Here is a 17253-nt window from a genome sequence, read left to right on the forward strand (position 1 = left end):
AGAACGAAAGATAGATAGAAGAAAGGATAGATTGATTTGATTGATTTATTGATTGATTGATTGATTGATTTAAATATCTATATGCAAAAATAGAGTGGAGCTAAATTAGTGGTGTAACGGTTTAGGTTAGGTTAGGTTACTTTATTTATACCGAAGGTAGATTTGGTTTGCAGTCAAGAGTCCTCATCTCATGAACACTTATAAAGTATAAATGAATAATCACTTCAAGTGTCCCCCCCCCCCCCCCCCCCCCCAAATAAATCTGTAAAACGATCTAAAATTACAGGTCACTGAAATACCTTCGCTTTAGTCTATGCCAGGCATGGGCAAACTTGATCCTGGAGGGCCGGTGTCCCTGCAGAGTTTTGCTCCAACACTAATCAAACACACCTGAACACCCTAATTAGTGTCTTTAAGATCACTAGAAAGCTACAAGCAGGTGTGTTTGATTAGGGTTGGAGCAAAACTATGCAGGGACACCGGCCCTCCAGGATCGAGTTTGCCCATCCCTGGTCTATGCCTTATTTAAATATCTAATGGCTGCTGGTATGAAACTATTTTTGTATCGTTTCGCTCTACAGCTTAATACTAGAAACCTGCGACCAGAAGGACGGAGCTGAAACTCTGAGTGTAGGGGATGAGCAGTGTCACCTAAAATTGAATTTGTGATTCTCTTTAGCTGCTTGGTGTACACAGCCTCTAGATTAGCTAGTGACACCCCAGTCAGCTTACTGGACCACTTAACTATTTGATTTAGTGAGTTTTTATTCTTGACAGAGAGATTCCCAAACCATGACGCCAATGCAAAGGATAGAATTGATTCAAGAAAAGCATGATAAAATCAAATCATCATGTGTTTGTCAATATGGAAATGATTTAGCTTTCTCAAACAAAATAATCGCTGGCGCCCCTTTTTACACACTGCTGCACAATTCTTATCAAAGGAAAGTTTAGAATCAATAATGGTGCCAAGATATTTGTATGATTGCACACTTTCCACATGTTTGGGTCACATTATTGTTTTTTTGTCACGGATTGGACCATTTTTCGGATCAGCCAAAAAGGACAGGAGAAAATGTAGTTTACTTTCCATTTATTACAGAAACAGCTGTGCAAGAAACTTTTGGTTTCACCAGTCAGAACTTAGAACCTGTCATTTAATTAAAAATAAAATAAAGAAATAATCAGCTGAATAAAAATAAATAGTAAAATAATCAGTACTGTGAAAAATTCACTGTTACTTCTACTGTTGCTGATAACGCTAAATGTATGAATTTTTATAGAATAAAAAGCGTTATAATTTATGCAACCCATGTTTACTTTTAGTCATTTTCAATAAATGATTCAGTTATTCACTCATAAAACTTCATGTTTCGTTGCTAGATGATCATTTTTGAATTGTTCAGTGGCATATTTTTGATGGCTGGTTGTTTGTTATTTGACTGTAATTTCATAACTAACTCAAGACTAAAAACTAAATCTCTTTCTTGATTTTTGCATTTTCATATTTAAATGCAGCGATTCAAAGGATTAATTAACATATGCAAATCACCGTCATTTCTAATTTATTTTGCGTGGATGTTGATATCATGATAAATCGTGCAGCTTACACTGAATGCATTAATGCATTCAGTGTAAGCTGCACGATTTATCATGATCTCTACATCCACGCAAAAAAATTAGAAAATAAATCCACGCATCATAAATACAGCAAAATTGTGAAATGTTTCACTATAAAATAACTGTTCAAAAGTGGAAGTGAATCATTAGTTTTCAGCTTCATTACTCCAGTCTTCAGAGTCACATGATCCTTCAGAAATCACTAATATTAATTATTGTTGTTATTATCATTAATATTATTGTTATTAATGGTAATAGTAATAAAAGCAATAATGTCTGGAATAATAATTTTATTTGAAACTATATTCAATAAGAAAGCAGTTATTTAAAATTGTAATAAATATTTAACAATTTAACTTTTTTTACATTTAATAAATGTAGCCATTGTGAACTAAATAAATTTCCTTTTAAAAAAAACATGAAAAAATTAATAAAACTGACCCCAAACTCTTGACCGGTACAGTGCACACACACACACACACACACACACACACACACACACACACACACCCGAAATCAAATTTAGTTACATCACAATTGAATTTTTTTAAATTGTTGAAACATTATTTAAAATGCTGTATGTGGCTAAGAAATAGCTGTTATGTTCTTTTTTTTTTTTTTTTTTTTGGTGGGGCTCTCTCATTCACATACATACACTACAGACAATTTAGCTTACCCAATTCACATATAGCGCATGTCTTTGGACTGTGAGGGAAACCGGAGCACCCGAAGGAAACCCACACCAACACGGGGAGAACATGCAAACTCCACACAGAAATGCCAACTGACCCAGCTGGGGCTCAAACCAACGACCTTACTGTGAGGTGACAGCGCTACCCACTGCTTCACCGTGCTGCCCTAAATCCATTACTACTTTACTAAAAGGAAATAGGTTTATAGACTACTGTTTATTAAAATACGAATATTATAATAACTTATATTATTAAGTAGAAGTTAAATATATATATATATATATATATATATATATATATATATATATATATATATATATATATATATATATATATATATATATATATTATTGTTATTATTTATTTATATATTTTTTTATTATTATTATTATTTTTTCTCTAATATTTCCAGCTAGGTTTTAATGAACTTGCAGTATTGTTGAAAACACAGTTGTGTGCTTTCAGTTCTGTTATGTAAAACGATTTCAGTTCTTATATGTCCTTTGCTTGTAAACTCATACTATCGTGATCGGTTCATGAGATCGGCCAGATTAGCCGATCGAGTCATGAAATGTGATTATTGGCCAACGCTGATCAATCGGTGCATCTCTAGTGTAAAGACTTTTTGCGACAACTTAGAATAAATAGTAAGTTGTGCATGTGGAAAAAGTAAATGGAAAAATGGACAGAAATGCCTCGGCTGATGCCCATTATGGATCTTATTTTGATGTGTGAGTCAGTGCTGAGAGAATCTGGAGGAGCCATTAATGTGTTATTTCCTGATTTGTGCTCATTTTTGGACTGTCATCTTGAAAATTGTTAACAGAAAATCTCCTTTCTGCTCTCAGGGTTTTCAAGTACTGGTCGAAACCGAGTGGTTGGACTTTGGTCACAAGTTCGCAGACCGATGTGGTCATGGAGAAAACGCAGAAGACCTGAACGAGAGATGTCCAGTCTTCCTCCAGTGGCTGGACTGTGTGCACCAGCTCCAGAGACAATTCCCATGCTCCTTTGAGTTCAACGAAGCCTTTCTGGTAAGGGTGCACTTACACTATGCTATCCAAACCATGCCCAGGCGCGTTTCCCGATTCGTTTGAGAAGTGTGAGTGCTCTGAATAGCGCTCAAGCACGGTTCAGTTGGCCGCCCCTGACCCGGTTGGAAGAGGTGTGCACGATTCACTTGGGCTTTGGCACGGTACGTATAGTGTATGCTTGTAGTGTGAGTGCAAAGCGCGCCTGAGCCCGAAACTGAAGACGCGACGTCACTTTTAGTGGACTGTTTCATATGGATTTATTAATCATACTTAATTTTCAATTAACACAAACTTTCTTAGTTTATTAAAGACACAAACCCCTCGCTGCACGTCAGCTACACCTTTAGGAAATCTAATACCTGTAGCACGAGAACTTTTTATGAGCACGAGAATAATTTATGAGTGTCAAAAGTGGCTGATCTGTTCGGCAAAATATTTGACTGCGTGTCACTGCATCCCTAAACCACTAAAAATATATATAACTAGATATAACTAAAGCATTGTCCACTGTGCTGAGCGAGAGCGCTTCTCTCTCTGTTAATCTGAACAGCGCATCATCGATGATGTAGGCGTGCTCAGGTCCGATAGGTAAAAATGCAATGTGAGTGCAGGGCGAGGGGGAGTGGGGATGGGGGACAATTGCGCTTTGGCATGTTCAAGGCAGCTGTACCTAATGTGAGTACGCCCTAAAAGTGGATGTAGAAGCATTGTGTGTTAGAGGAGCCCTAAAGTGCATTGATTCAGCAAGTTAAGTTGTTTCCTGATATCTACGTAGTAGGTATGTGGCTTGGATAATTAAAAATATTATGGTTATAATGGTTATACAGTTGAAGTCAAAATTACTCACCCTCCTGTGATTTTATTTTTCAAATATTTCCCAAATGATGTTTAGCAGAGCAGGGAAATTTTTACAGTATTTCCTTTAATATTTTTTCTACTGGAGAAAGTCTGATTTGTTTTATTTCAGCTAGAATAAAAGCAGTTTTTACATTTTTTAAAGCATTTTAAGGTCAATATTATTAGCCCCCTTAAGCAATATTTGTTTTCGATTGTCTACAGAACAAACCACTGTTATACAAAGACTTGCCTAATTACCCCAACTTGCCTAATTAACCTAGTTAAGCATTTAAATGTCACTTTAAGCTAAATACGAGCATCTTGAAAATGATCTAGTCAAATATTATGTGCTGTCATCATGGCAAATCAGTTATTAGAAATGAGTTATGAAAACTATCATGTTTATAAATGTGTTAAAAAAAACTTCTTTCTGTTAAAGAAATTGGGGGAAAAATATACCAGGAGGGCTAATAATTCAGTGGGGGGTTATATAATTCTGACTTCAACTGTATATGCTCATTTACCATATTTGGTTTGACCATATTTGGAGTGGTCGCGAATATTAACGAGCTCTGAATACATTTATAATCCGGATATCCCACATTTTGCATGATGAGTTGTAAACAAATGGCTAGCTGAGAACTGCTCCTTTAAGCCACGCCCCAGTTTTTAACAATCGTGAACATTGTTTTCTATGGGTGTACACAGACTGACGCCACCATTTAGCATCCATCTGCATTGCTTAGCAACAGAAAATGTACATTTACATAATATTTCACCTTTAAAAAGGAACATATGCCCCTTTTTACAAGATGCAAAATAAGTCTCTGATGTCCCTAGTGTGTGTGTGCGTGCGTGCGTGTGTGAAGTTTCAGCTCAATATACCACACAAATAATGCTTTATAACTCTTTGAAACTTACCCTTTTAGGCTTTGATACTAATTGTGTCATTTCGGTGACTGTCTCTTTAAATTCAAATGAGGTTGTGCTCTTTTCAAAAAAGGCGGAGCTATAGATGCCTGTGTGTCAGCATAGTGTCAGATTCAAAAACAAGACTACCGTACTATGCTAATGAGAGAGAGAGAGACGGTCACTAGTGGGCGGAGCTTTCCCCCTCTTATGACATGTACAAAGGGAGAATGTCAATCAAAGTGTTTTAACCAAGTGTGTTTTTAACAAATTAAATTAATAGATTTTGACCATTAGGAGCTGGTTATATTCACACACTGCTGCCTGTGTTTAAACCCCTTATAAAAGTGATTTTTGCATAATAGGTCCCCTTTAAATGCATGTCTTGTACAAAGTGTTGTGCAGTTTCTAAATGCTTTCGCTTTGTGTGTTCAGGTGAAGCTAGTTCAGCACACATACTCGTGTCTGTTCGGGACATTCCTGTGTAACAGCGGGAAGGAAAGAGAAGACCGACACATCCAGGAGAGAACCTGCTCTGTTTGGTCTCTCCTCAGAGCCGCCAACCGCTCCTTTGGAAACATGCTGTACTCCTCACATTCAGAGACCGTACGTCACCTCTTCTCAATCTCTTCTGCTCTCTTTTACATTTGAATTTGTATTTGTTTATTTGACAGGGGCATGCACAACAATACATTGACCTTAAAAAGGAAATAATTTTGTGCTAGGCTTTAGCAAAGACTTTTCCACCTGCAGTCCCTGGACGGGTAGATCTTAAAACACTCAATAAAATAAAAGGTGTGTGCATTTATGTTTAGATAGGAGCCACTTTTTGGACTCTAATACATACTTTCAAAGCACAAATTAGATAAGATACATGAGCAATATCACACGAATAGCAGTGCGATATGGCTCTATATCAGCCCTGGTGAAAGGCGCTGCGTTGACACAAAGCTGCAGGCCGAGTGCCTTAGTCTCCCACCTGTGCTGATATACAGTCATATCGCACTGCTACTCATGTGATATTGCGTTTATACAACAGTTTGACGGCATAATCGTGTAAATAAAAAAGAAAATCCAACACGGAGAGTCTAAAAACCCTTTTGTATTAGGAACTACTTTCTTTCACCACTCATTCACATCTGCAGCTGACGTCAGAACAGCAGAAACCGTTACTAATTCACCAACATCACTTTAGAGCTAGTGTTTGAATGATTCTCAAGCGAAATGTCTAAAGTGATGACAAATATTTTCCTCACATTTTAAGATTATAAGGCTGAATGTGACATGAAATGCCATCCGTATACAGAGAAATCTCCTTACAGTGTTACAGTCTACAGTATTTCTCTGTTGCAATCGGGATATCACAATAATTAACCCTAAAAAAAGCATCGTAATCACCACCAGATTGCTAATGTGTTTGCTATAAGGAAAAACGCTAAACACATGCAGGCATTTCTTCTTTCTTTCTGCCAACATAACACACATTCCTGATATGTAAGATTCAAGAATCAGACAGAACTGTTGTATAAATTAAAACTAAGCACAATATCACATCAAAAACTACCCTTATAAATGGTAATGAAACCCTAAAATACATTTTTGAGATGACAGATATATTTATATATACAATCAGGGCTTGACATTAACAGCCAAATGCGGGTAGATTTCAGAGGTGGCGGGTAAGACAGACACTCCCACTAGCCACTTTAGCTGATTTAAAATAATTTTCCCGGATAGTAATTCTTAAAAACAGGGCTCGACAATAAGATGGTCCATTATGCAAAGACCTTAGAATTAAGAAGCAACATGACTGACAAAAATAATTGTGTTCGCGTGAGCAATAGAAAGCAGGTGAATACCGAATGAGAGGATAATCACTCGTGCTAACAGCTGAGGTGACTGTTTAAATCTCGTGCGCGCTCCCATTTCGTTGCGTGATCTGGGACCTTCAGCCAGGACAGATTACTGTGCATATGTTTTGTTAAATAAAAGGTTCATGTATACAGCTATATTGTGCTTGTTTTGACACATTTAAAGTTTGTGGCTTAGAAATAATTAATTGTTTATGTTTGGTGAGGTCAGAGATAAATTTGGTAAATCTTTCATTTTGAGCTATAGAATAAAAACTAATTGTAAAACTATGAAACCGTGACCCATTTGCTCATGATTTTTGAGCAAGCTCATACACGAAACACAAAAAGTGAAATGTATGAGGAGGCATGTGGAGATAATGCAAAATCTAAATCAAGTCATTTTAGCATGTCAATGTCATATTTATGTGTATAAAATATTCAATTCACCTTTATTTGTATAGCGCTTATACAATGTAGATTGTGTCAAAGCAGCTTCACATAAAAGGTCACAGTAAATAGGAACAGTGTAGTCGAGTTTGTAGTGTTTAAGTTCAGTTCAGTTGAGCTCAGTTCAGTGTGGTTTAATAATCACTACTGAGAGTCCAAATATTAAAGGGCAAATCCAACGATGCGCAGCTCTACAGATCCTGAACCATGCAAGCAAGTGGCGACAGCGGAGAGGGAAAAAAAAACTTCACTAATGGCGGAAGTGAAGAAAAAAAACCTTGAGAGAAACCAGACTCAGTTGGGCACGACCATTTTAATTTCTCCGCTGGCCAAACGTCTTGTGCAGAGCTGCAGTCTCAGTGGCGGAGGCTGGAAGCTGGCCTCAGCGAAGACTCGTCTGTCTCTGGAGCGTCACAGGAATCAGTCTTATGTTCTCCACTCTTCCATGACCACCACAGTAGCTGCTCAGGATACGGCCTGGTCCAGGATATGGAAACCTTGGGATCATCTCGTCGTTGGTCTTGGATCGAATCAGTGACTCTGCATAGTCTGAGGGCCTCGGGAAGAGTATCCCCAGGTGGAAATAGAGAATAAAGAAAATAATTAGCGTAGCTGCTGTTCATAGTGTATATCAACAAGATGCAGAACCTGTGTGGAAGCCCGCTAAGTGGTGCACTAAGTGTATGCTTTACTGAAGAGATAGGTCTAAATATATAAAATATATTTTCCCAACAATAAAATTGTGGCTAGTGAAAATGGCGAGTGGCTAGTAATGTTGGAAAACTACTAGCCACAGTGGCTGGTGATCGAAAAAGTTAATGTCAAGCCCTGTATAGAGTTGAAGGTAAACTTATTAACCTTGCTGTTAAATTTCCATTCTTTTTCAAATATTTCTGGAATGATGTTAACAGGGCATGGAATTTTTCACATTATTTCCTCCTATATTTTTTCTTCTGGGGAAAGTCTTTATTTGTTTTATTTCGCTAGAATAAAAGCAGTTTTTAATTTTTAAGCATTTTAAGCCTACAATGATTTGCTTAATTACCCTAACTTTCCTAGTTAACCCAATTAACCAACAGGTTACTGCGGGGTAAAAAGCCTTCAAATGTCTTAAATTTCAAAAACAAAATTTTAGGCCTTAAAAAGTCTTAAATTCACTGAAATATTGGGTTGTATGTCTTAAATCATTTTAAACATGTTTAATTTTCCTCTGTCCAAGTAAAGCTACCCAATCAGGATGACATCCATCCAATCACCAACAATCCGTCTTAATATAATCAGCCAAAGAAATCTAAAAACAATTAAAGTTCCTCATGATAATGACGGAGCAATATATCCCTTTACGTAATCTTCTATTCATACAAAAACTATTTACAGAAGTAAGGGCGAGTGGACATAATATTTATAAATAGACATTAAACTTAAGGTTTTATAACAGGAATGTAATGGTTATACTCAATCAACTTGGAACAAATTAAAACAAATATATAGTTTTGATTATTTATGTAATTCCCTCCACAATAAATATTAACAATGTTAAACTTGTCATTTAAAGAAAAATAAGAAATATTATGTTGAAAATAATGTATACAGAGTTTTCTTGTTTGACACATTAAAGTATGTCGCTAAGAAATAATTACATTTAATTTTTTTTGCGGCAAGCATTAGAAATAATTATTAGTGTTTAGTCCTGTCCAAGTCTAAAATTTCATTCATAATTGTCTGAAAAGTCTCTTAACATCTTAAACTTGACCTGCAGAAACCCTGACCTAATTAAGCCTCTAAATATCACTTTAAACTGAATACTAGTATCTTGAAAAATATCTAGTCAAATATTATTTACTGTAATCATGGCAAAGATAAAATAAATCAGTTATTAGAAATGAGTTATTAAAACTATTATGATTAGAAATGTGTAGAAAAATAATCTCTTCAAATAATTTCACCTCATGAATGCCCTATGAAAGCAAACTGTTTTTCCCCCCTTCATCTGGAAGTGGCTCATCGTGGACGAGCTCAACCCTTTTGGCCCCCATTTACAAGTATTTTTCTTTCTGAATAGCCCTCGGCTGCCTTGGCCTCATAACTCAAACCCCTGTTTTGTAATAGTTTCATTTGACCTTTGTGTCATGAGTGAACCTGAAGGGAGGCATTTGCTGGCTTCAGAGCTCATGCTTGCATTCCTGTCTAATGCCCAAGAGACTCAGAGCTGCCTGTCCTTTCATTTCCTGTCTTTTAAAGCTACAGAAGTTCACAAAGCCCAAACAAACCTGTTGGTTTGTAGGGTTATTTCAGGATCTTTAATATACTGTTATATAAATAAATGTAAATAATGAAGTGTGTCTTATTAGGTTGTTGTTCTTGTTGTAGTAGTAGTTTATATCAGTTTTAATGATTTTAGTGAATCTTTGCAACATGTTCTTAGTTAATGTTAATTAACACATTAGCAAATGAAGAGTTCAAATGCAAAACCCTCTAAATCTGTCAGACCTCTTTTTTGTAAATGAGCATTTTCTATCAGGCTCCTCTGGTTAAGTTCAGAAGTTTAAAATCAAGGTTATTAGCTAGTAAATAAATTATCTTTTTTTCAAAAATGTTGCTGTAAACAATTCTTTGTTTTTTAACAAGGCAGATTTTCTTTTGCGTCAAAACCAGCTAAATCCGCTTGTTCTTTTTTTGCAAAAACCTCTAAATCCACCTTTTGGATTTGGACAAGACAGTGTAATTAGCTGAAAAATCACTTAAGATGCTAATTATTTTACCAAACATACAACGCATTACACAAACCACCTAAAATTAAAAACACATAAATCTGTCATGTAAGTGGCGGTTCATTCCGCTGTGGTGACCCCTGGTAAACCAGGGAAGACGCAGAAGGAAAATGAATGAATGAAATCTGTCAAGCGCATTAATCAATAACATTAAAACTGACATTAATTAAATCTGAACAATCTGTTGTCAATTCTGATATTTGGGATTTAGATTTAATGAAAGTAATGTAAACATTGTAAGCTAAGCTTGTTAGATTCAAATATTGTAGTTTGAAACATTGTGAAACATCAATATCTGTGCATTGTCCATTAATATAGAAAGATTATCAGGTGTATAGGTTTAATGAAGTAATTATATTTAGCTTTTAAAAATAGCTTAAATTAGTAAATAAAACACAAGGTGGGCCTACTGGGCAAAAAAGGGGATGCCTCTCAGACACTTTTAGAAGCTGTCATTCATTCATTGTCACAATACTTAAGGTCTTGGTCCCGTGTTTATCCTCATAGCATCCACGTGGGATAAAAGAACAGCATCTTAACTCTTTCGTGAAATGGAGTTGTCGTTTATTGTATAGTAAATCAGACTCATTTAAAGTAGCGTCACTGCGCAAAAGCACGTTATAAATGCATGTTACACTTCCGACTGCACGTTGTGGTTTCTTTTTTTTTATAATGCACAGAGTTTTGAGGTAAGGGACGTTTTCATTTGCCATTCACTGACAGTCGTACAGGCTCATCCAGTTCATCAAACTCTTTTACGACGTTTAAAATCCTAATCGAAAGCGGAATATGTCTCCTCATAAAAGTCGGCGTATCAGCGCGCTGTTACATTGAAAACACATGATTCGATTCGCGTCTTCTGATTGGTTCTCGGGATATAGCGGCTTTTGCTGCCAAAGGGAGGTGGCGTTTAGAGGCTTTTGCCAACAAACTGTTATTTCTGAATATGCTGACGCTGGGATTCAGATGATTTGAAACAAAAATATTTGTTGAACATGTAGTACGTGCCTAAAGTAGTCACTCAATCCCATTTTTGGCAGAAGTGGCGTTTAGCGGCTTTTGCATCTGAACTCTTAAAATGTCTTTCTCTTTTTGTTGCTAATGTTACCTAAACCGTCATTTCTCTTACATGTTGGTTATTATTGAATGCTTACATAAACATTTTCTAAAATTAATTAATGATTCAAAAGTACTTTATATTGTTAGTACAAATATACTAATGAAGTTGGCTATTATTAACAAGTGGAAACTTATTATCAATCTTAGTTTAATTTCAGTTCTTAGTAGGTAAATAGGTTTTTTTATGTATTTAATTTAGTTTTTTTTTCAGTGTGCGCAAATAAGAGAGTTTCAAATTTTTTGTTTATTATAACTTATGTATTCACTCTGTTCATTTATTATTCTGTCTCTGTTATTACTGCATTGATTTGATCAATTATTCAAAAATGGAACCTGTAGAGTTATATTTAAAATAGGAGAGCACTGTTAAAGCATGTTATTCCTAGTTTCTTTTTATTATTATTATTATTATTATTATTATTATTATTGTTATTATTATTATTGTGCGGATTTTGTTGTAAAATACGATCCAGGCATTGCTATGCGTGATTCAAACTATTTAAAATGATATTTATTCATTCATTTTCTTTTCGGCTCAGTCCTTTTATCTGAGGTCGCCACAGCGGAATGAACCACTAACGAATTCAGCATGTTTTATGCAGCAGATGCCCTTCCAGCTGCAACCCATCACTGGGAAACACCCATACAATATCATTCACACACATAAACTACGGACAATTTAGCGTACCCAATTCACCTATAGAGCATGTGTTTGGACTGTTGGGGAAACCGGAGTATCCAGAGGAAACCGACACGAACAGGTGGAGAACATGCAAACTCCACACCGAGGCTCGAACCAGCGACCTTCTTGCTGTGAGGTGACATCGCTAAAATGATATTTATTAACAGTTTATATCTGCTGGTGGCAAGGCGGTGGCGCAGTGGGTAGCACATTCACCTCACAGCAGGAAGGTCACTGGTTTGAGCCCTGGCTTGGTCAGTTGGCATTTCTGTGTGGAGTTTGCATGTTCTTCCCGTGTTGGCGTATGTTTCCTCTGGGTGCTCTGGTTTCCCCCACAGTCCAAAGACGTGGTACAGGTGAATTAGGCATGCTAAAATTGACCATAATGTATGAGTGTGTATGGATGTTAGCCAGTGATGGGTTGCGGCTGAAAGGGCATCCGCTGCAGAAAACATATTCAAGATAAGTTGGCGGTTCATTCCGCTGTGGCGAACCCAGATTAATAAAGGCACTAAGCCAAAAAGAAAATGAATGAATGAATGAATATCTGTTGGTTTCTACTAGGTGCTTCATCCTGTGTGTCATGTGCGCAATCTGATGTTGTGGACAGCAGTTTACCTTCCCAGCTCTTCACCCACAACCCCTTCAGATGACTCCTGTGCCCCTTACCCTGCACCTGGTGCCAACCCTGAGGATCAGCCCCTGGGCAGGTAACTAGATGACATGTAAACTTACAGCAAAACATTCATGTTCTTTATTTTCATAATATCTTAATGTGCATTAGAGTGTTTAAGAAACTCAATGGTTCAAGAAATCAATTCTGCATAATTTCTGAGATTTTCAAAATGCATCGCTCTTCTATAGGGCTAAGTCTGGTCTGTACCTGGATGGGAGACCACATGGGAAAACTAGGTTGCTGTTGGAAGAAGTGTTAGTGAGCCCAGCAGGGGGAGCTCAACCTGCGGTCTGTTTGAGTCCTAATGCCCCAGTATAGTGAAGGGGACACCATACTGTCAGTGAGCGCCGTCTTTCAGATGAGATGTTAAACCGAGGTCTTGACTCTCTGTGGTCATTAAAAATCCCATGGCACATCTGGTAAAGAGTAGGGGTGTAACCCCGGTGTTCTGGCCAAATTCCCTCCATTGGCCCTTAACCATCATGGCCTCCCAATCATCCTCATCCACCGAATTGGCTCTATCACGGTCTCTCCACTACACCTATAGCTGGTGTGTGGTGAGCACACTGGCACCGCTGTCCTGTGGCTGCTGTTGCATCATCCAAGTGATGCTGCACACTGGTGGTGGTGTGGAGAGACCCCCCACATGATTGTGAAGGGCTTTGGGTGTATGGCTATACACGATAAATGCATTATAGAAACATTACATTACATAACATTATTCTCTCTTGAATCAATTTTGAGCTTAGTTTTTACCAGATGGCACTGTATGCTTCATAAACTGTCCTACTCGGCTAGCAATACCACTTAACCCTTGAAATAATCATTAATAAATAATATAAGAATCATTACTAAAGTGAATTACAAGAATTCATACTGAGCTGCGTTTACATTAATCTTGTGACATAAAAGCCAACTTGCATGGCTCACCAAAACACACAAGCCCTCTTTTTCATGAGCATATGAGTGTATGGTTAAAAATTATTCTATATTGCCATCTGCTGTTAAAAACTACCCTTAGAAGGGATTCAAGAGAGAATAGAAATGCAACTTGATAATCTCAGAATCAATGTGGAATTTAATTATTTAAACAAATTTTTGACGCAGCTCTAGCTTGTTAAAGCTTGATAATGATATGTTTAATATAGTCAACCATTTGAGAGCTGCAGTATAATATACAGTTGAAGTCAGAATTATTAGCCCTCCTGTATTATTAGCCCCTTCTGTATATTTTCCCCCCATTTTCTGTTTAACGAAGGGAAGATTTTTTTTCCACACATTTCTGGACATAATAGTTTTAGAAACTCATTTCTAATAACAGATTTATTTTACCTTTGCCTTGATGACAGTAAGTAATATTTTACTAGATATTTTCAAGATACTAGTATTCAGCTTAAAATGACATTTAAAGGCTTAACTAGGTTAATGAGGCAAGTTAGGGTAATTAGGCAAGTCATTGTATAAAAGTGGTTTGTTCTGTAGACAATCTAAAAAATATATTGCTTAAGGGGGCTAATAATATTGACCTTAAAATAGTTTTTAAAAAAAATTTAAAACTGCTTTTATTCTAGCCAAAATAAAGCAATAAAAAACAAAGAAAAAAAAAACAATCTATGTATATATATGTGTGTGTATATATATATATATATATATATATGTGTGTATATATATATATATGTGTGTGTGTATATATATATATATATGTGTGTGTATATATATATATGTGTGTGTATATATATATATATATATATATATATATACATACACACACATATATATATATACACACACACACATATCTATATATATATATATATATATATATATATATATACATATATATACATATATATATACACACACACACATATATATATATATATTCCACATTGAAAGACCTCAAGCTGCTGACTTCCAGACTCTGCTTGCATCTTTCGACCTCAAAAGAGCACCTACTTCTGCTACTCACAAATCAGGTAATCAACTAGACCTTATTTACACTCGACATTGCCTCGCTGATCAAACACTAGTAACTCCACTACAAACATCGGATCATTTCCTTCTCTCTCTCAACATCCACATTACTCCTGAGCCGCCACACACTCCAACTCTAGTTGCCTTTCGCAGAAACCTACGCTCTCTCTCACCCACTAGACTATCCACCATTGTTTCTAACTCTCTTCCTCCATCTTGCAAACTCTCTGCACTTGATACGAACAGTGCCACTGATACACTCTGCTCCACGCTAACATCATGCCTAGACAGACTATGTCCTCTTACATCCAGACCAACCCGGGCCAGTCCTCCTGCACCCTGGCTCTCTGATGTTCTCCGTGAGCATCGCTCAAAACTTCGGGCTGCTGAGAGAATTTGGCGAAAAACTAAAAATCCTGAACAGCTCATAACATACCAAACTCTTCTCTCTTCTTTCTCGACTGAGGTTACTTCTGCAAAGCAGACATACTTCCGTCAGAAAGTCAACAGTGCCACCAATCCTCGCTTACTTTTTAAAACATTTTCCTCCCTCCTCTATCCTCCTCCTTTACCAGCATCCTCCACACTCACTACTGATGACTTTGCTACATTCTTTTGCACCAAAACTGCAAAAATCAGTGCTCAATTTGCTGCACCTACAACAAACACGCAAGATACACCACCAACACCACACACACTCACCTCTTTTTCCCAGCTCTCTGAGTCTGAGGTGTCCAATCTCGTGCTATCAAGCCATGCAACCACCTGTCCGCTTGATCCCATTCCCTCTCATATCTTGCAAGCTATTTCTCCTGCAGTCATACCAACACTGACTCACATAATTAACACATCTCTTGACTCTGGTCTATTCCCTACTTCATTTAAGCAGGCTAGGGTAACCCCACTGCTAAAGAAACCCAACCTGGATCAAATGCTACTTGAAAACTACCGACCGGTATCCCTGCTTCCATTCATGGCCAAGATTTTGGAGAAAGTAGTGTTCAATCAAGTCCTAGACTTTCTTACTCAAAACAACCTCATGGACAACAAGCAATCTGGCTTTAAGAAAGGCCACTCAACTGAGACTGCCCTGCTCTCAGTCGTGGAGGATCTCAGACTGGCTAAAGCAGACTCTAAATCATCTGTCCTCATCTTGCTGGATTTATCAGCTGCTTTTGACACTGTAAACCACCAGATCCTGCTATCTACGCTTGAGTCACTGGGCGTCGCAGGCACTGTTATTCAATGGTTCAGTTCCTACCTCTCGGACAGGTCATTCAGGGTGTCGTGGAGGGGAGAAGTGTCCAACCTACAGCATCTAAACACTGGGGTACCTCAGGGCTCTGTTCTTGGGCCACTTCTCTTCTCTATCTACACGGCATCTTTAGGAACAGTCATCCAGAAACATGGTTTTTCCTACCACTGCTATGCTGATGACACCCAGCTATACCTCTCTTTTCACCCTGACGATCCCTCTGTTCCAGCTCGCATTTCAGCCTGCCTGTCAGACATTTCACACTGGATGAAAGATCATCATCTCCAGCTTAACCTCACGAAAACGGAAATGCTTGAAGTTTCTGCCAACCCGACTCTTCACCATAACTTTTCAATCCAGATGGACGGAGCAACCATCACTGCATCTAAAATGGTAAAAAGCCTTGGAGTAACAATTGATGACCAACTGAACTTCTCTGACCACATTTCTAGAACTGCTCGATCTTGCAGATTCGCACTCTACAACATCAGAAAGGTCCGACCCTTCCTATCTGAACATACAGCTCAACTCATTGTTCAAGCTCTTGTTCTCTCCAAACTGGACTATTGCAACTCTCTGCTAGCCGGGCTACCAGCTAGTTCTATCAAACCTCTTCAGCTGCTTCAGAACGCAGCAGCACGAGTGGTCTATGATGAACCCAAAAGAGCACATGTTACTCCGCTACTCACCCGTTTGCACTGGCTGCCAGTTGCTGCCCGCATCAAATTCAAAGCTCTGATGTTTGCTTACAAAGTGACCTCTAGCTTGGCTCCTTCATATCTGCTCTCACTTCTGCAGATATATGTGCCCTCCAGAAACTTGCGTTCTGTGAATGAACGTCGCCTTGTTGTTCCATCCCAAAGAGGGAAGAAATCACTTTCCCAAACTCTCACATTCAATCTGCCCAGTTGGTGGAATGAACTCTCTAACTACATCAGAACAGCAGAGTCACTTGCTGTCTTCAAGAAACGACTAAAAACGCAACTGTTTAGTCTCCACTTTCCTTCCTAATCTTCAACTGCCTCTCTGGCTATACCACTAATGGTGCCCTCTCTCTCTCTCCAAAAAAAAAAAAAAAAATTTTTAACAAATGCTTTGCTTCTTAGACTTTACACACCTGAAACTTCTCTATAGCACTTATTCACTGTTGCTCTTATAGATGTGTAAATTGCTTCCTTGTCCTCATTTGTAAGTCGCTTTGGATAAAAGCGTCTGCTAAATGACTAAATGTAAATGTAAATGTATATACACATATATATATATATATATATATATATATATATATATATATATATATATATATATATATATATATATATATATATATGTGTGTGTATATATATATATATGTGTGTGTATATATATATATATATGTGTGTATATA

At 37.3% G+C, this 17253-nt stretch overlaps 1 protein-coding gene across 1 annotated transcript in view; it reads left to right on the plus strand.

Annotated features, from left to right (window-relative positions):
• The window catches only part of mtmr3 (myotubularin related protein 3), a 99307-nt gene that overhangs the window by 64081 nt on the left and 17973 nt on the right, over positions 1–17253 (plus strand). The window contains exons 14-16 of the mRNA XM_056464133.1: positions 3161–3346; positions 5528–5698; positions 12529–12674. Of these exons, the coding sequence (XP_056320108.1) occupies positions 3161–3346; positions 5528–5698; positions 12529–12674 (503 nt within the window). The remainder of the gene's footprint in view (positions 1–3160; positions 3347–5527; positions 5699–12528; positions 12675–17253) is intronic.

Source organism: Danio aesculapii, chromosome 8, assembly GCF_903798145.1.
Source record: "Danio aesculapii chromosome 8, fDanAes4.1, whole genome shotgun sequence".
In the NCBI taxonomy this organism is placed as follows: Eukaryota; Metazoa; Chordata; class Actinopteri; order Cypriniformes; family Danionidae; genus Danio; species Danio aesculapii.